This window comes from Rhincodon typus, chromosome 4 (genome assembly GCF_021869965.1).
Source record: "Rhincodon typus isolate 14 chromosome 4, sRhiTyp1.1, whole genome shotgun sequence".
Taxonomy (NCBI): domain Eukaryota; kingdom Metazoa; phylum Chordata; class Chondrichthyes; order Orectolobiformes; family Rhincodontidae; genus Rhincodon; species Rhincodon typus.
The window spans coordinates 445274-465915 of NC_063335.1; the positions used below are offsets into that span (position 1 = coordinate 445274).

The window sequence follows — 20642 nt, forward strand, 5'->3', positions numbered from 1 at the left end:
ATGAATGCACTGCAGAAATTCACCAAGTATCCTTTAGACAGCGCCATCCAAGCTCACGTTCACTTCCTTCTAGAAGGTCAAAGGTAGCAAATATGTGGTGACACCACCACCTGCAAATTCCTCTCCAAGCTACTCACCATCCCAAATTGGAAGTGTATAACCATTCTTTCATTTTTGCTGGCTTAAAATTACGGAATCCCTCCCAGGGTATTGTGGGTCTACCTATAGCACATGACTGTGCAGCATTTCAAGAAGGCAGCTCATCACCACTTTCTCAAGGATTTAATCAAACATATGTGAACTACAGACTTAATATAAATACTCTGCTTTCTTAGTTTACATGCAAGATGGGAAATTATGGTTAAAGAACTGATGCCAATGAAATAAAGAATCCCTGCTTCATGATCCTCCAGCTCTCTGTGTACTTACATTTTGCTTCACATTAGAGAAAAATTAGTTATTTCCTGCATTCCTTCCATTTTTGTTTTCTGCTGTATAGACCTTCAAGGTGAATGTGTGGTGGCAGTATTTTAGATGCAGAAGTCAAGGTTTTGGTACTAATTGACATGAGCAGGAGCTTGCAATGACTACATGCCTGCACAGCTTGAAAGGAATGTTGGTTATTTTGTGACCCAAGCAAAATCTATGGAGTTGTTGATTTTTGTAAGTGCCACATGTTCTTTCGTTAATTGTGGATGAGCAAATTTCTAAGTTTTTGGACTAACGCAAACCAGCCAAATGTATGAGCATTGCACAGTTCTATCAAACCTATTACTGTGAATATAATTTGCTAGTATCAAGTCTGAAGGAGAAACACTACTGATAAGTCTAATCACAAATGCATTATCTGTGACAAATGCCATTTGGGGGACCTTTTTGTGCTTCGCAATTCGTGACAACACATCTGTCCTCCGTAATAAGATGCCCACATTCTAATTCTTGACTAACACTTGCACCTCCATGAATATGAACAAAAGCAAAGTTGCTGGAAAAGCCCAGCAGGTCTGGCAGCATCTGTGAAGGAAAACATGGTTAACATTTCGGGTCCGGTGACCCTTCCTCAGAACATGAATATCCATGAATATGAACTTTGTTTTTCAATTTTATTACAGGAGTCAAGTGAGATTGGTAGCTTAATCTTAGACTGCTGGGAATTGTACTGAAACTGCCTCAATTCCTAGTTCTGGACCATTTTTCAGTCTTTGTCCAAGGCTAGAATTAAAATCAGATCCCTGAAATACAGAGGTACTCTGTAACCCTAAATCTAAGATAGCAAGAAGTGCAGATGCTGGAGTCAGAGATGACAATGTGGAGCTGGAGGAACACAGCAGGCCAGGCAGCATCAGAGGAACAGGAAAGCTGATGTTTTGGGTTGGGACCCTTCTTCAGAAAGGAAATACTGAAGAAGGGTCCTGACCTGAAATGTGTTCCTCCAGCTCCACACTTTTGTACTCTTAACACTAACCTGCTCTTGGAATGCTTACTTCCTGTACTGTGAAGTGTCAACTTTAAAACTGATCCCTCCCATGTCCCAGCCCCCTACCCCATACACCAGGCCTGGTTACCACATAGCCTGCCATTACACACAACCTGCTGTTAGTCACTAATAGTCCCCATTTACAACTATTCACCCTCCCAGCCTGATCGTTATCAACTCTTTGTCTGTCCAACTGCTCTTCTTTCTCTTTAGGCTCTATCCTGTCATTTACTCCCTACCCCATTCCCCCTCCCCTTTTTTCTGCATATAAACTGGTGTTTCCCAGCTACCATCAGTTCTGAGGAAGGGTCATCGGACCCGAAACATTAACTCTATTTTTTCCTTCACAGATGCTGCCAGACCCACTGAGATTTTCCAGCAACTTTGTTTTTGTTGTTGTTCCTTTTTTCATGGGCTGTAGTTTTTATACAAAAGTTGTTGTTTTTTCCTTCCCCACAAGCCCTTTAGAATGGGTCTCTGGGATGAAGATGCATTTGGTGGCCCCTGAGAATTGAACAAAGAAGGTTTTTATTTGGTTTAAAATACTTGATCTCCGTGCTATGTGGAGTGTTGAGCTCCATACTGCAGGAAGGCTACTGAGACCCTAGGTTTACTAGGATGGTGCCTGTTCTGAGGAAATAGAAACACAATGTCTTGAACTATTGGGGCTTATTTTTTTCTCCCAGAATATTTTATGGCAATATAGCCCTTAAAATCCTAAAAGGAATGGGATAGATAGAGGCATTCAGTTCCCAGTGGAACATGGACTCCTTTGTGAAAGAACAAGCACAAGGTCAAGATTGTCAGAGATTTAGATGTCATGGACTTCACTTCCAGAAAGATGCAACTGAGACAATGAAGGTCAAAGCTGTTTGACCTGTTTTCTTGCCTGGCAAATGTTAGCTAGATGTCTCCACTATAAATAAGGAGGCTAGTGATGTAAGCTTGGTAAGCCCACAGTTTGATGCTGTAAGACAGGAGATTTAAACAGCTTAACAAAAACCTTGACTTTTGCTAGCATTCAGATGTAATATTTAACTTTTGGATCAGCTTTAACCATTTGGGAAATAGAAAGAACTTGCCGGGTTATTTTTCCCCGTTCCAAAATGGTCTTTAAGAGATGGAAAATAATAGTCTGATTTCAGGTGTGGTGGAAAGTAGAGATGTTGTGATATTTCAGATATCATAGTCTTGTGTGGCAGGCTGGATCAGAGGATTATCTTTTGTATACATACTCTTTATGTAATGAGTCTACAGAAAATATTTAGTTTGCTGTTAATCCTGCAGACTAATATGGATTTATGAATTTCCATGATGGACTGATTTGGTGCAAGAAATAACCATAGTAAAACCAAATCCAGTTAGCCTCTTCAACATAAATACTTCAGTGGGAATCATAGCTAATAACGGTACTGTAAGGCTATTCAACATTACCAGGAGATTGGTGGCTCATGCAGCACTCTTGCCAGTAGCTGTGATGATTGACTACTCCAGCCAGCTAAAGCATTCCACTAGTATGGGAGCAACTCTGTTCAGTTCCTGATGGGAATGCCATATGGACATGCTAGCTACTATGCTGGGGAGTTGCTGTGCATGTTGAAGGTCACTGCCACCATAATTTTTAAATGTAGGAAACTACAGGGCCTCCTTGGTCTCATGTGGTTACAAGAAAACCATTTCCTCAAGTCTCCTTTTTAGTCATCAAGATATAATGGATTGCCTGTTAGCAAGTAGTTGCAGATTACACGGATATGATCGTTACTGTTATAGAAACTTTAAGGAGGACCAGATGTTAGGTCTCCTTCTTAGACCTATCAACAATTCCACACGACATCGGTGAGAGTGGTACCTATAGCATTCCTCAGTATTAACTTTTTCAGACCCTTGTGCAACATTGCACATCTTCTCTCGGAAGGATATTTGAGAGTGGTTCCCTCGGTGATCATCATTGTTGGGTGGTTTTAGAGGAGGAAGGGGTGAAAGAAATGTTGGAAAGTGTAAGGCAAAGATTTTGGTGGGAAGGTCCAAAACTGGGAACTTACACCATCTTTCAGATTGAATAAATGCATAATCCGGTGCAGAAGTGAAGGAGTGCATCATTGTCAGAGGTGCCACCTCTGTGTGACAGTAAATCTGTACAAGTAAATATAGGAGATCCCACGACAATAGTTGAAGAATAGATGTGTGGTCCTGACGCCAATATTTATCACTCAACCAGCATTACTAACAGATTAACTGGATGTTATCACATTTGGGAATTTGCACTATGCAAATAAACGTTTTCTATTTTACAATAGTGACTGTAAACCACTTTTGAGATATCCAGGAATGATGATAGAGCTCTATAAAGAATGCAAATCTCTATTCTTTTCTTGACCAGGAATTGGTACCATGGGTATAGATTTCAGTGAAACTGAAACTATTTGAGGACATAAAAATTGTTCTGGCCTTGTGGAAAAATGGAGCAACTCATTTGACCAAGCACTTGACAATGAATGGATAGGCGAGGGCAGCAAGGGTGGAATTGGACATGATTAATTAGAAATAGAAACTAGTAGGAAACCCAAATGGCAAGTCTCTAATATGAATGAAACACAGGAAAATGAATAGGCCATTCATCCCATTTGAGTTTGCCTGCATTCGAGATCATGTTATTTTTCTGTACTATTTCCATCTCCTTTTTATTGTCATTAATAATTAGAAATATACAAATTTCTGTCATGAATCTGCTCAATTATTGAGCTTTCACAGTGCTCTGGACTAGAGCATTCCAAAAATTCACCATACTCCTGAAGAAATTCCTCATCGTCTCTCTTTAACGGCCTGTCCCTTTATCCTGAGATTACGTATGTCTCCTGGTTCCGGAGTCAACAGCTATGGGAGCATCTTGTAAATATTAACCCTGTCACATTTCTGTAAATATTCTCCAAGTTTCAATGAGGTCATCTCTCATTCATTCTTTTAAAATCCCTAGAGAATATTGACTCAATGTCTTCAGTCTCTCAAACAATCCCACCAATTTATGGATTTACCTGGTGAATCTCCATTGCATTCCCTCTACAGCAAGTATTCAGTAAGGCGTTTGATAAGGTTCCCCATGGTAGGCTGATGGAGAAAGTGAAGTCGCATGGGGTCCAGGGTGTACTAGCTAGATGGATAGAGAACTGGCTGGGCAACAGGAGACAGAGAGTTGTAGTGGAAGGGAGTTTCTCAAAATGGAGAACTGTGACTAGTGGTGTTCCACAGGGATCCGTGTTGGGACCACTGTTGTTTGTGATATACATAAATGATCTGGAGGAAGGTATAGATGGTGTGATTAGCAAGTTTGCAAATGACACTAAGATTGGTGGAGTAGCAGATAGTGAAGGGGACTGTCAGAGAATGCAGCAGACTATAGATAGATTGGAGAGTTGGGAGGAGAAATGGCAGATGAAGTTCAATCCAGGCAAATGCGAGGTGATGCATTTTGGAAGATCCAATTCAAGAATGAACTATGCGGTGAATGGAAAAGCCCTGGGGAAAATTGATGCACAGAGAGATCTGGGTGTTCAGGTCCATTGTACCCTGAAGGTGGCAACGCAGGTGGATAGAGTGGTCAAGAAGGTATACAGCATGCTTTCATTCATTGGATGGGCTATTGAGTACAAGAGTTGGCAGGTCATGTTGCAGTTGTATAGGACTTTGGTTCGACCACATTTGGAATACTGCGTACAGGTCTGGTCACCACATTACCAAAAGGATGTGGATGCTTTGGAGAGGGTGCAAAGGAGGTTCACCAGGATGTTGCCCGGTATGGAGGGCGCTAGCTATGAAGAGAGGTTGAGTAGATTAGGATTATTTACATTAGAAAGATGAAGGTTGATGGGGGACCTGATTGAGGTATACAAAATCAAGAGAGACATAGACAGGGTGGATAGCAAGAAGCTTTTTCCCAGACTGGTGGACTCATTTACTAGGGGTCACGATTTCAAGGTGAGAGGGGAAAAGTTTAAGGGAGATATGCGTGGAAAGTTCTTTACGCAGAGGGTGGTGGGTGCCTGGAACGCGTTGCCAGCGGAGGTGTTAGAGGCGGGCACGATAGTGTCATTTAAGATGTATCTAGACAGATACATGAATGGGCAGGGAGCAGAGGATACAGATCCTTGGAAAATAGGTGACAGGTTTAGATAGAGGATCTGGATCGGCGCAGGCTTGGAGGGCCAAAGGGCCTGTTCCTGTGCTGTAATTTTCTTTGTTCTTTGTTCTTTGTTCTATTCCTTCCTTTGAAAAGGAGATGAAACTATTTATGTAGTATTCCAGGTGAGGTGTCCCCAAAGTTCCACACAATTGCAGCAAGGTATTTTGTACTTCTCTACTGTACCCCCCTTGAAAATACCAAAATGCAATTTACCTTTCTAGTTGCTTGCTGCACCTGCAAGCTAATTTTTACTGACTCCTGGCTAAGGACACTTTTAAATCCCTTTTAGACGTGCACTTCTCAACCCTCACCATTCAAAATATTTTTCTCTTCTTTATACAACTGTGAATAACTTCACACTTAATCATATTACATTCCATCTGCCTTGTTTACTTTGTCTATCCATGCCCTCTTAAAGCTGCCTTGCTCCCTCTTGCTAACTCTCATTCCCACTGTCATTTCTGAGATGTAGAGTCTTGGTTTAGTTTCTCCTCCACTTTCCTGTACTTCACTTAGTTCTTCAGTCCCACCTGTAATGTGTCTACATTTTTCCTTGCTAATCATTTTCCTTTCACATATCAATAAAAAATTTTTACAGTCTCACGGTGTTTGTCATGTCCACCTATTTCGGTCTAACCTGCCCCATAAATGATCCTGAGATAGTAGGAACTGCCGATGCTGGAGAGTCTGAGATAACACGGTGTAGAGCTGGATGAACACAGCAGACCAAGCAGCATCAGAAGAGCAGGAAAGCTTTCCTGCTCCTCTGATGCTGCTTGGCCTGCTGCGTTCATCCAGCTCTACACCCTATACCATAAATGATCCTAATGCCTCAAATTAGATGCCCTCCATTCTATACTAGTTTCACAGCTATGCATCTAATCACTCAATTCTCCTGTTCCTATGTTTACTTGTATGTGGGACTCTGATCTCCAAAGCAGTAATCTCATGATTACTCAGTTTTTTCAATATCCTTTCTAATTCTCTGAAATCTGATTTCAGCATCTCTTGCCCCTTCCTGTCTACGTCATTGTTACTGTCATGGACTACAACCCTTCTCCAGAGGAATATCCTGCAGTTGTTTTGTAACATTATTGACAACATCCCAGCTATCGTATTTGAGACTTTGTCACAAGCAGCCAGACCAGGCAAGTGCTACTGAGTCTATAGCGCTTGTGTGTGGGTTACCATGCTCATGGTCAAGCATCAATTATGAAAGGTGGCTTGTACTGATAGGAGATTTAGTGATCCCCTGTTGAAATGCCTTTGAATCTGCATTATTGCTAATTATGTATTATCACTTCAATCATTTAAGCCATTACTGTTGATCATCCCCTCTTGTGCCTTCACTTTCGGTTTATGTTCACATCATTGTGTCTTCTACAGCCTAGTCTATTGACCAATCCCTGTCTTGCAGTTCTTGTTGATGAGTATTTGCTCTTGGTAAATTTTCAAGGCATTATGTCATGTGATGTTATGTAAGAGTTCCTGGGCTCGAAATGGGTCATTCAATCCAACACATTTTAATGCCAATGATCTTAGCCTCCTCCCACCCTATTCCATCTCAGCCTGATTCCATTCTGCATTGGATATTTATCCAGCTTTGCCTTAAAACGTGCAATTTGCCTCAACTAATGCCATTTGGTAGCAGGTTCCACATGCTCAATACTAAGTTCATTTTGATGGTTGTGGTGTTAAAACAACAGTTTAGTCTGTTCAATTTCTTGTAGTTCTGCTGGATTTGACCCTGTGAATCATGGAAATAGAAGAAGTTACTATAGTGACGCAAAAACCATTTTCTCTTCAACATTAAGTTTTTGGCTGATGTTTGTTTGAGCTTGCATTCAAATACCTTTCTCTATTATTGACCTCTTACATAGTGAATGGTTAGGATCTGGAATGCACAGTTTGTGTTGTGGAGGCAGATTGGATCATGGCTTTCAATAGGGAATTGGATAATTGAGGAAAATTTGTGGGGTTTTGGGGAAAAACAGAGGAGCAGTTCTGGGAGAGATGTTCTTGCAAAGAATAGCTTGTGATGGCTGGAGACTTCATTTGTGCTGTAGCTCTCCTGTGATTCTGTTCTTTTGTTTTCAACAGCAAATACTGGACCATACCCAATCTGTAAGGGCTGCTTGCTTTGTTCCAAGGATAATGGGTGTCTTAGTTGTCAGCAGAAATTATTCTTCTTCCTTCGACGCCAAGGGATGCGGCAGTATGGAGAGTGCTTACATTCTTGCCCATCAGGATATTATGGCATGCGTGCACCTGAGATGAACAGATGTGCAAGTAAGTTCTATTTTACTATATTTGACACTGGGTGAAGAGGAGCTTTTTTTTTTCTTGTTTACCCCAACCATTAGTCAGACTCTTACTTCAAACCTGCCTGTATATTTTTCTTGCATTTAAACTTGTCTTCCTCCTGCTCCTCTGATGCTGCTTGGCCTGCTGAGTTCATCCAGCTCTACACCTTGTTATCTCAGATTCTCCAGCATCGGCAGTTCCTACTATCTCTGTTATAAAACCCTATATTTTTATTCAATGCTGACAATGTTTGAAATCTGAAATAAGTGATATACTCAGCAGTTCAGGCAGAATTAATAACGAGCAAAATAGCTAATATTGAAGGTCAAAGACCTTTCATTGGAATTCCTTTTTACTCCGTTTGGAAACTTTTCGCAAAACACTTTTTGAAAAAGCTTTGAAAGTTTGAAAATTCAGATTTATTTTCTTCCTTGAACTGCTGTTACAATTTTTGATCTGAAATACTATGGGAGTCTTTATTTGATGAGTTGGTCATTTGAAGGAGCACTGACATTTTGTAAAGTTATACATAGAACATAGAACATTATTGGCTCATATTTTCTCTTGAATAATTAAGAAATGTGATATTTTTCAGTTAGCTGTCTTTTTCAAACATAATTGATATTACTGTGTAATGTTTTGAAATTTTCTTCACTTGCTGTTTTATAAATACTACAGCTCTTACAAATTCACTACCACAGAATTTAATTCTTTCGCTGTTATTGTGATTCCCTTGGACTGGTTTACATTTGCTGAGCAATAGAAAGGATTTATCAAGTCCTGTCTTTGCCTCTCGGTTGCGTCTATTCCAATTTTTTTCTCCCCTTTCTTTTCTTTCTTTCTTATCTTTATATTTTTTGCCCTCATCATATTCTGCTCCTTTTGCAGGCTCTGTGCACTATTGTGCTCTCTCTCACATGCTCCTCAAACACGTTAGTTGTTTCTGCTTCAATCATTCCATTTGGCAGTCAGTTACACAGCAAGCTACTTGCCTTGCTAAGAAATGCTTGATTTGAACATCTATTTTAAAATATATTCCTTTTTCCAAATTTTGTTGAATTAATTTATTGGTGGCACGGTTTCATTTATTTAAAGGGAAATTCTTGGTCCTTCTTCACAATAGTGCCAAAAAGAGGGATCTTTTACGTGACCTGAAAGGGCAAGAGGGGCCTTGGTTCAATGTCTGAAAGATGAGCACCTCTGACAGTACAGCTCGCTCTCTCAGTACTGCATGAAGTGCCGGCCTAGAATTTTACACTGAAGTCTCTGGAACAGAACTTGAATCAACAGTGACCTGATTCTAGTGAAAGTGGTGTTTATCGAGCCATGGCAGATCCTTCCTGCCCTTTGATCATCCTACCATCCTAATGGCTCAAACAGTATTGAGGGCAACCTCTCTCGTTTAATAATGTGTAGATTACTGACTATCCCACCATGGCAACCTGTTGAATTTAGATTCTCATTAAGCTCATCTCAATGGTAACCATGAATCATTCTGAATTGGCCAAGTAGATGGGTTTTTACCATGTCCTTTTTTTTGAGGAAGGAAATCTCTCTTTGCCTGCTCTGGCAACTGTGACTCCAGACACACAGCAATGTGTTTGACTCTTAACTGCCTTCTGGCAAGCCATTCAGTTCTATCAAAATGCTAAGACACCTAGAAGGAATGAAATCAGCTTTGGTCTAGGCATTGGAAATGACCGCATCATGGCTAGACACGGCAAAGTCCTCCTTTATAACATCTGGTGGTTTTGCCGAAATTGAGAGAGTTGTCCCATGGACTTGTCAAACAATGGCACAATCATGCTCGTGGGAACATGCCTGGCAAAAAAACAGCCAATCAGTACCATCACCATCCCTCTGGGTATGTCTTGTCCCATTGGCAGGACAATTCCAGCAGTGGTGGTGCTGACATAGAGATATACAATCAGGAGAGAGTTGTTCTTGGAGTTTTCAACATTGACAGTGACACTGGATGCCATCAAGTCTCATTGTATCAGGTCAAATCTGGGCAAAGAAAGTTGCTGATTTCCCACCCAAATTTGGCACCCTCAGTTGATAGATCTGCATTGTACTTCTCTGTGTTGAATGCTGCTTGAATGAAGCACTGACGATTGCAAGAGAACAAATACACAAGGGAATGGCTCGGGTACTTCATCGTCCATTATGAAGAGTGATTCAACAACACTACGACTAGCCTGAGTTGGGCAGGTTCTAAATGATATCACTAAACTGGGTCTGTGGCAGGTGGTGAAGAAATAAAGTGGAGGGAAAAACATAATTGACCTCATCCTCACCAATCTATCTGCTGCAAAGGCATCTGTTCATGGCAGTATTGGTAAGAGTGACTGCTGCATAGGCCTTGTGAAGATGAAGTCCCATCTTCACATTAAAAATTGCTATTGTGGTGTGTGGCGCTGTCACCATCAACATGCTAAGTGAGAGAGATTTACAATTGATGTAGCAACTCCAGATTGGTTTTCCATGAGATGCAGTGGGCCATTTAACAGCAGCAGAATTGTACTACAACACCTTCTGCAATGCCAGAGTCCAGTATATGCCCCACTCTACCATTTTAAAATCAATTCTCTTTCAATAAAGAGTGCAGGAAGGCATGCTAGGAGTAACACCAGAAAAAGCTTAAAAATGAGGTGTCAACCTGGTGAAGCTGTAACACAAGACTACTTGCATATTGCTGCTGTGTTGTAATAGACAAGGTTAAGCAATACCGCAACCAACAGATCAGATCAAAGCTCTCTAGTCCTGCTACCTCCTGTCGTGAGTAGTGGTGTACAGTTAAACAATTAACAAGAGGAGAAATCTCCACAAATCCCCATCATTAACAATGGGGGAGCCCAACATTTGTGCCAATCCTCAAAATAGCTGATTGGATGATGCATGGCCTGTATTACAGCTGTTTTCAGGCAATTTGATTCATTCCATGATGTTAAACTTGACGGCACTGGATACTGCAAAGGCTATAGCCCCGACAGCATTCTGGTAAAAGTCCCGAAGACTTGTGCTCCAGAACTAGTTTCACCCCTAGCTAGGATGTTTCATTACAGCTTCAATATTGACATCATCTACCTGACCATGTGGAAAATTGCCTAGTTATGTCCTGTGTACCAAAGAGCAGGACACACCTGTCCAATTACAGTCCCTTCAGTCAACTGCTAATCATCAGTAAAATATCAAATGGGATTATCAACAGTGCTATCAAGCAACAATTGCTCTGCAGTAACCTGTCACTGACACTGGGTTCCACCAGGGCTATGCAGCTCCTGACCTCATTACAACCTTGGTTCAAACATGGCAAAATGCTGACTTCCAGAGTTTAGAAGAGTGACTGTCTTTTTACATGAAGGCAGCTTTTGACAGAATATGGTATGAATGAGCCTTTGTAAAGTTCAAGGAAGCTCTCTACTTGTCGGAGTCCTACCTAACACAAAGGAAAATGTCTGTGGTTGTTAGTCAATCATTTCAGCCCCAGGTTATCTCTGCAGGAGCTCCTCTAGGTAGCATCCAAGGCTCAATCATCTTCAGTTGATTCACCAATGACCTCCCCTCTATCATAAGGTCAAATGGAATAATGTTTGGTGGCTCAGTGGTTAGCACTGCTGCCTCACAGTGCCAGCAACTCAGGTTCGATTCCACCCTCGGGCGACTGTCTGTGTGGAATTTGCACATTCTCCCCATGTCTGCGTGGGTTTCCTCTGGGTGCTCTGGTTTCTTCCCATAGTTCAAAGATGTGCAGGTTAGGTAAATGGGCCATGCTAAATCATCCATAGTATTCAGGGATGTGTAGATTAGGTGGGTTACAGGGAAATGGATTTGGATGGCATGCTCTGAGGTCTGGTGTGGACTTGTTGGGCTGAAGGGCCTGTTTTCACACTGTAGGGATTCTATAACGTACACAATATTCAGTACCATTTATTACTCCTCAGATATACTGAAGTAATCATGCCTTCATGTGACAAGACTTGTACAACATCCAGTCTTCGGTCCGTAGGTGGCAAGTAACTGTCATGCAGCAAAAGTGTCAGACAATGATCATTTCCAACAAGAGAATCCAAGCATTGCCCCTTAACTATCATTGGATTGTCATTGAATTCCCCACTGTCAACATTCTGCAGATTACCATTGATCAGAGATTGAACTGGACTAGACATGTAAAAACTGATTGTAAGAGCAGGCCAGAGGCTGGAGGGAGTGACTTCCCTCCTGACTCCCCAAAGTCTGTCTGCAAGTTATAGACTATGATGAAATACTTCGACTTACCTGGATGAGGTCCAACAACACTCTCTAAGCCCAATGCCAACAACTTTCTTGACCCATCACCTCCAACATTTGCTCTCTCTACAACCAATACACAGTGAACCATCTACAACATGCACTGCAGTAACTTACCAAGGCTTTATCACCAGCATCCACTAACCCAGCAATCTCTACCACCTTGAAGTAGGAGGACAGCAGACATAAGCAAATTCTACCACTCTCCTGCTCCCCTCCCAGCTGCGCACAGTCCAGTACTGTTCCTTACTAACGGCACTGTGGGCAGGCAAAGCCCTCTGCCCATAGGCTGCAGTAATCCAAGGTGGTAATGAGAACCACAATAAGGGATGAGCATTAAACGCTAACCTGCCAACAACCCTGAAATCCTGTGAATATTTAATTTTTAAAAAATAGTCTTACGTAAGTCATGTCGGACAGCTGTTGGGAAATTTGTAAAGAAGTATTAACTTGGTTTCATTTTCAACAATATTCAAAATAAACATTTTATTTCCCCAGTGGGTAATTTCACAGATTTGAGACTAGTTTTTAAAAATAAACTCTGGGAGAAGTAGAGGTTTTAAATTGGGAATTGATTTTAAAACTGGATTGAACGCACTGTGGAGGACTTAGTGCTCAGACAATGCATCAGTGTTTGGGTTGCAAGAGAGTTACTTCTTCATGCTCCTGTACCATTGAGCCTTGCCATGTAACATAAACCATTGAAAATGCAGGGAGGTTTCTGGCAGTGATTGAATGGACAAAGTATTGAAGAGGACGTGAGGTGAGAAACATTTTCAGAGAAAATCTGGGAGCAATCTTGGAGATGATGAGATTTAACTCTTCAATTGCCATGACTTGGTGTATTTAATTCTCCCTAAAGTTGCCTAACGTAGGAAATGAATTGATCAATAAATTGAGGGAGTAGGAAATTAAATATGTTCCAGCAATTTCTTTCATTATGAACAGGATAATAAGCTAGGGGAAGATCTTTTTCTATTCCATTGTATGTAAGTCTGTGTTCAGATATGAATTTTCATCATGTCCTAAAGTTAAAACACTTATTAAAATGACCTTTTTTTTTGTGATGTGGTGCTTTGAGTGTTCTCTTTAACCTGTCCCTTTATCTACCCAGAGCTTTGGACATATTGGACAAAATTCCTATAGATAACTTGAGAAACATGACCATACATTTTAACAATTTTTTAAAATTATTGATGTGAATTTTAAAGTCAGCCTTTAGCATTAATTGTGGTGCCAACTACACAATTTACTACGTCTGTGTAGAAGCCATCTCCCAGATAAAATGCAAACAGCTACTTCTATTTCAAGGACCGTAACATATTCCCCCACCCCCTCCCCCATTTATTGAAAATGAAAATACCCTCAAACAGATCTCTTGTGTCTCCCGCACCTCTGCCCTCACATCCCCTCCCCCCAACAAAGACAGAATCCCCCTTGTCCGCACAATATCACCCCACTAAACTCCGCATCCAACGTATCATTCTCTGCCACTTCCACCACCTACAATCTGACCCCACAACCAAAGATATATTTCCCTCCCCACCCCCTATCTGCCTTTCGTAGGGACTGCGCTCTCCGCATCTCCCTCATCCGCTCCATACTCCCCACTTGCCCCACCATCCCTGACACCTTTCCCTGCAACTGCAGGAAGTGCTACACCTACCCCTACACCTCCCCCCTCACCTCCATCCCAGGCACCAAACAAACCTTTCACATCAGCCAGAGGTTCCCCTGCACATCCGTCAATGCATCCGCTGTTCCCGATGTGGCCTCCTCTACATCGGGGAGACCAAACGGAGACTCAGAGACCAGTTTGTACAGCACCTGCACTCTGTTCACGACAAACAACACCTCCCAGTCGTGAACCATTTCAACTCCCCCTCCCACTGCCCGGGGAACATGTCCATCCTGGGCCTCCTCCAGTGTCACCGCCACCCGGAAACTGGAGGAGCAGCACCTCATATTCCGCCTTGGGAGCCTACAGCCCAATGGTCTCAATGTGAACTTTACCGGTTTCAAAATCTCCCCACACCCAGCCTCATCCCATGACCAACCCTCCCTCTCCTTGACCTGATACAACTTGTCCATCTTCTCTCTCACCTATCTGCGCCTCCCACCTCACTGACCAATACGCACCACTGCCTACCTGCACTCCCCTATCACCATACCACCTACCTTCCCCAGCCCCATCCCTCCTCTCTCTGTTTATTTCAGATCTTCCTTCCCCTCCACCATTTCTGAAGAAGGGTCCCAACTCAAAACGTCAACTTTCCTGCTCCTTTGCTGCCTGACCTGCTGTGTTCCTCCAGCTCCACACTTTGTTATATTTGTCAAGCATTGTTCTTTCCTGTTAATAATCATTTTTCTTCCTGTGAAGCAGATAGCTGTGCAGTTTTGAATTGGTGGGAAGATTTGAAAGTAAATTCTTGTAAGGCAACATAACTCGTATTTATATAGTGCCTTTAAATTCTAGTAAAACTCCGAAACTTTTGTATTAGGATACAAGACTTGGACAGCCATCTCAAAAAGATATTGGTACAGGTGACTTGTCAGTTAAGTTTGAAGGAGCATCTGAAATGATGGGAGGGGTAGAGGGGTTTAGAGAGGGAATTCCAAGTCTTGGAGGCCAAGCATTGTGGTAATGGTAGACTGAAGGAAATTGGGGATCAACCATAGGCTGGAACTGGAGGGTAGTAGAAGTATTGGCAGGCTGTTGATGGGAAAGTTACCAAGGTACAGGAGCCTGGAGGGAGTATCATGTTACCACATTGGATGTCTCTTCCAGATTTCTTAATGCCATAAAGAAATGGGACATGACCAAATGGGCACCATTACCAAAAGCCTATGATCATAAACCTGTTGCAGAAAACACGTAGCTTGAAGAAATAATTGAGAACGTCTCGCTCTCACTTCCACATTGAAGAGTTAACTTCTAACCTTGAAACTATAATGACATCTGGTTCTCTAAACTTCCACATGGCCTGGATTAATCATCCATGAAACAGAAGTTCAAATTTCAGAGTTTAGAGAATTCAGAACTTGTTTTAAAACAAACTGGAAAGAAAACATTCAGATTCTTGTAACAACCCACCTGGTTTGTGATGACATCTTTTAAGGGAAAGAAACCTACTGTACTTGCCCGATGTGTGACTCTGTCTCAAGGCTGAGCAAACTGTAGAAAAAGTAGGTAGTATGTCACCACAAGGACTTCAGCTGTTTAAAGATGGGGCACGTTATTGCCAAATAGTGAGTGGATAATGAATGGCAATCATGCCAGCGATACCCATGACTCAGAACTTTCCCTGTCCCCTTTCAAAGCTTAATTTTTACGGTCCCATTGAAGAATTGTTCTTTGCTTTTTTTGACCATATCACTTGTTCACCAGTGATTTTTCTGGTGACTCTCAGTTCATTGAATTCAGTACAGCATCCCTGGATGTGATCTGATTTAACAAATAGGCTTTAAAATAAAAGTCTGGATGCTGATGATCTGAAATAAAAATGAAGTTGTGGAGAAATTCAGGACTGACAGCATTTGTGGGGAGAGGAACAAAGTTAGTGTTTTGAGCCTGATGTGATTCTTCACATCGGGAACATTTTAACTTTGTTTCTCTTTCCACAAATGCTGTTGGACTTGTTGAGTTTCTCCAGAACTTAGCTTATTTGCTAAATAAAAATGGTTTGAATTTATAGAGTCTGTGTCATACAGCACAGAAACAGACTCTTCGATTCAACTTGTCCATGCTGACCACACATCCCAATCTGACCTAATCCCATTTGCCAGCATTTGGCCCATATCCCTCTTAAACCCTTCCTATTCATGGACCCATCCAGATGCCTTTTAAAATGTTGTAATTGTACCAGCCTCCACTAATTCCTCTGGGAGACCATTCCATACATGCACTATCCTCTGCATTGAAAAAGTAACCCCCTTAGGTCCTTTTGTTTAAATCTTTCCCCCTCTCCTTAAACCTATGTCCCCAAGTTTTGGACCCACCCACCCACTCTAGGAAAAAGATCTTGGCTATTCACCCTATCCATGCCCCTCACAATTTTATAAACTACAATAAAGTCACACCTCACCTCCGACGCTCCAGGGTAAAAGCCCCAGCCTATTCAACCACTCACTACAGCTCAAACCTTCAGTCCTGGCAACATCTTTGTAAATATTTTCTGTGCCCTCAAGTTTAACAACATCCTCCCTATAGAAGAGTAATCAGAGTTGTTTTCATTATCCCAAAGGTGGCCTCACCAATGTCCTGTACAGTTGCAACATGACTTCTCCAGGCAAAATTCAGCCTAAAATCAAGTCAGCACACTTCTTTGTTTCATAGTCCTTTTCGCTCATTTTCATTGACTTTCTTCATGTGTTGTCATGGTTTACAAATAATGTTTTCCCCTCTGGACTACTTGCACCATTTCCTTTCCAAGCACACTCATTTCTTTTCACAGATTCCTTGGTCTCTGTAATTTCTAAATTTCACACTCTGTCTATCAGCAACATCTACAAACATTTAAAATATACCCTATAAAGCTCCTGATGTTTCAGGACATTTAAGAGGGTTAGTAAATTAAGGAATTGATGTAGAGTCCAGGAAGGACATGTCTGGGCAGATGACCAAACAATGCTTGGTTTAAAAAATATTGTCAGAGGAGAACGTTCAGGTGAACTGTAATCCTTGGAGTTCAGGCAGTGTGAACTCTTGAACAATGAAGGCTGAAGCCAGAATGCTAACTTGATTTGTTGGGGAAATGTGTAAGCAAAGGCTTAGGAAATGGATAGATATAGTTAAGGGTCATACTGACATATAGGAGATTGGGGATGTGGGGAGTGGAATCATAGCTGGGGAGAGACAAAGGCAATTGAGTTCCAGCAATGGAGGGGAAGAAACTAGGTGTTTCGAAGCCAGTGGATCTTTACTGCATGTTTGTGGAAATCCAGTTACCAAGGAGGACAGAACTGGAGATGAGGGATGAGTGTAAATCAGAAGCATGGGTCCTCTTCTGCATGACAGGAAGAAGCAGGAGACAAGCTCATGGAGATAACTTGAGCACAAAAGTTATCATATCACATTACAAAAAGACAAGTTTGTGTTGGGACCCATGCAAGTTCCCATAGTGATTTCTTTCAATTTGGAGCATTTTAATAGAATGGTGAGTTTTTTTTTAGATGACTAATACAGCCAGGTGGAGGAAAGAGACTGGGTCATTTGAATGTTTGGGGAATGGTTGAGAAATTGTGCTAAGACTAGCATGTGCTGAGTAAGATAGAACAGGGATTTCTGAAATTGTTAGAGGGGTCATAGATATATTGATTAGTGATTGGCCTTTGAGGATATGCTGTTTAAATGGGCAGGAGCAGGCTAAGGGCGACCAGGTTGGGGACTGACCTACATTGTATCTTGGGCTGGAAATAGGTGCAAAATGAAAAGCTGGGGAGCAATGAGGTTGAAGGTGGCACTGCTGAAATTAGCAGCAGGCGAGAACAAGCTTAAATGGTCAGCTCCAGCCAGATAGGAAGCTTTCCACAGTATCTCACTGTCTGCCAAAGGAGGATTCGTTGTGTCCAAGTTGATCTTTGACCTATTGTTTAAGGAGGTTCACCATGTCTCATTCTGCTGTCACTTTCTCTATTTGTTTGTTAACCTGATTTCGCTCCCAGTCTGGCAACGTCTTTATCTTTTAGAAAGAAAAGTCTCATCCTAATGGCCAAATTTTTATTCACATACCTGTCCTATTATCTCCTTGTGTTAATTGACAATGCTCCCATGATGCAGTTTGGGATTATTTACCACACTTAAGAGGCTTTTTAAATGCAAATGTGGTAGGCAAATTACCTCTCAAAAACTATAATACCCAGCTTCCTCCGTTTTGATCATGGTAATAAAAATTCCAATCTTCCCTTGAGTATCTTTAATATGATGTAGCAACAAACTCTCAACTCCTTTGCAGAATGTATCATTTTTGATTCACAACGTGTAGGAGATGACAGCTAACTGCAGCTGCATTCTCGTACCTGGTGAGGCTTCTCCTGGAGGTGTTTTTGGCAAAGAAACCTACATAACTAGGAAAACTAACAATGTTCCTCTGAAATTTTCACTTCTGTACTAGCCCGATTCTAAAGAAGCTTTTTCCTCTCATTTTTGATTTACAGGATGTAAAATAGATAACTGTGATACGTGTTTCAGCAAAGACTTTTGCACAAAGTGCAAAGCTGGTTTTTACTTGCACAAAGGCCGCTGTTTTGAAGAATGTCCTGAAGGCTTTGTACTATTACAAGATCACATGGAATGTGTGGGTAAGTGATTTCACGTAACACCTCTTACAGAGGGGGTGGTGAATGTTTTGAGCAGTTGGTTCTGTTTAAGATTTATTAATACCTCGTGCCCAGTTTAATAAATTTGAGTTGTGTTTTCTTGCGATTTGTGACTGTTAGAGAGAGAGTGGCTATGTGTGTCGCTGGCTTCTTTATATCAGAAAATTAGTGTGTACAGTGGCCGTGACATATGTGGTGTTTTTTTTGTCTGAAGCTGCCAGCAGTGACAAATTTGTACACAAAAATTTGTCGTAAAATTTTTCCACAGGCAGAATGGGCGTTTGAACAAATACATTTTGCAAATGTGTAGAGCTGCTAAAGAGAAACAAAATATATAGTTCTCTGTTTTGACAGCTCCAATTGACTCCTAACATCGACAATTTCTTAGAGAAGAGAATCCCAGAGTTTCTCAGCCCATTGTCTGAAGTCCTTTCTGATTTCGCTCCCAAAATGGTTTGTTTAAATTATGTTCCTTGCTTATAATCCCCTTTTTGAAGAAATAACCTTCACAGATCCTTTAGTCACTTCAGACACCTCAATCAGATCAAATCTTGATGTTCTAAACTTGATTGAATGCTAGCCAAGTTTATGAAAACAAAATTTATGTGACAGCAATGTTCTGGTGAATCTGTATTGTGCACTCCCCAAGGCCAATATATCACTATAACTTTATATTGTGGAAGGCCTGAACTCTGCATGCTCTGCAACTGAAGTATCCCTTCTGCACTCTTTGAATCCCATTATACAAGGGGAAAAGACATGTCTTTGAATTTGCTGCAAATATGTACCATCTCTGAAGCTCATTATAAAGCTCCTATTAAAATTTTAAACTTTTTGTAATCCTTCAATGCTAAAAATGAGAAGAATTACTTACTTCACTGCGTGTCAGGCAAGCAGAGCAGAAACTCCCTTTGTCATCATGAGAAGCTTACCCCTTAGAAAATGTTGTTGTTCAATTGATTTTTTTTTTGTGCACCGTTGTATTTTCTTTGACTGCATCAATCACATCTTGTTTGTGTTATATGTTCAGATGGTTGTGACGTAGGACCATGGAGCAACTGGGGAACATGTATAAAAAACAACAAAACATGTGGCTACAAATGGGGGCTTGAAACCAGGACACGCCAAATTGTGAAAAAGCCAGCAAAAGACACTATACCTTGTCCAACTATTGCAGAATCTAGGAGATGTAAAATGGCAAAAAGGCATTGTCCAGGAGGTAAGGTATTCCCTGAAAATCTAGAAAGTGCACTAATCATCTTTGCGTCACAACCTTTGAAAGTCTGGCACTAAACAATTGGTAAGAGTGATTTACATTTAAAAAGTGATTTTGAGAGATAGAATTTATGTTATTATATGATTTTTTGCAATCTGTGTGATCTTCCTTTTGTATGGCAGTCAGTTAACTCAGTTGCTTAGACGATTGGTTTGCAAAGCAGTGATGCTAATGGCATGGGTTCAATTCCTGCACCAGATGAAGTGACCATGAGGGACTCTCCATGCCTGAGGCATGGTGACCCTCAGGTGACTGGTGCTGATTTAAAACTCTCTCTAATGAGACAGCAATGCTATGGTGATTTTACCTCTTTTACCTTTCTTGTGGTTTCTCTCATGTATTTTCCTTTTGTAGATTTAGAGTATGGAGATTGCGAGCTCGGTGAAGCAATGGTTAATAGCTAGCTGGTGACTTTTTCTTTTAATTGAGGTTCTAGCTGGAGGCTGCCCACAATCAATTTTGCTCCTGTTCTCGTCATCAGCTCTAATCCAGACAGCCTTGGTTTATTGGACATGATTTGATACAAGCTGTTTGCGTTGAAATCCAATCATGCAAAATACTGTTGCTAGAAAGCTGTAATCACGTGTCTTCTATTGAGGTGTGCTCACTGTGTAGGGAGACATCATAAGTTCACTTCAACGATAAAGACTTTGCGTACAATGCAGGGTTCAACACATGGAACATGGTGTCAGAAATTATACTAAAGTGAAGTTTCTGAGCCATAAGAAAGATTAGCTACAGACAGGTATGTGCAGAGCTTCCACTTTTTTATTGGTGGGGGGGAGTGAAAACAAAGCAAG

The 20642-nt window shown here is 41.3% G+C and overlaps 1 protein-coding gene across 1 annotated transcript in view; it reads left to right on the top strand.

Annotated features, from left to right (window-relative positions):
• Positions 1-20642, top strand: part of rspo2 (R-spondin 2) — a 123256-nt gene that overhangs the window by 47784 nt on the left and 54830 nt on the right. The window contains exons 3-5 of the mRNA XM_048595988.1: positions 7755-7943; positions 18405-18548; positions 19597-19785. Coding sequence (XP_048451945.1) covers positions 7755-7943; positions 18405-18548; positions 19597-19785 — 522 coding nt within the window. The remainder of the gene's footprint in view (positions 1-7754; positions 7944-18404; positions 18549-19596; positions 19786-20642) is intronic.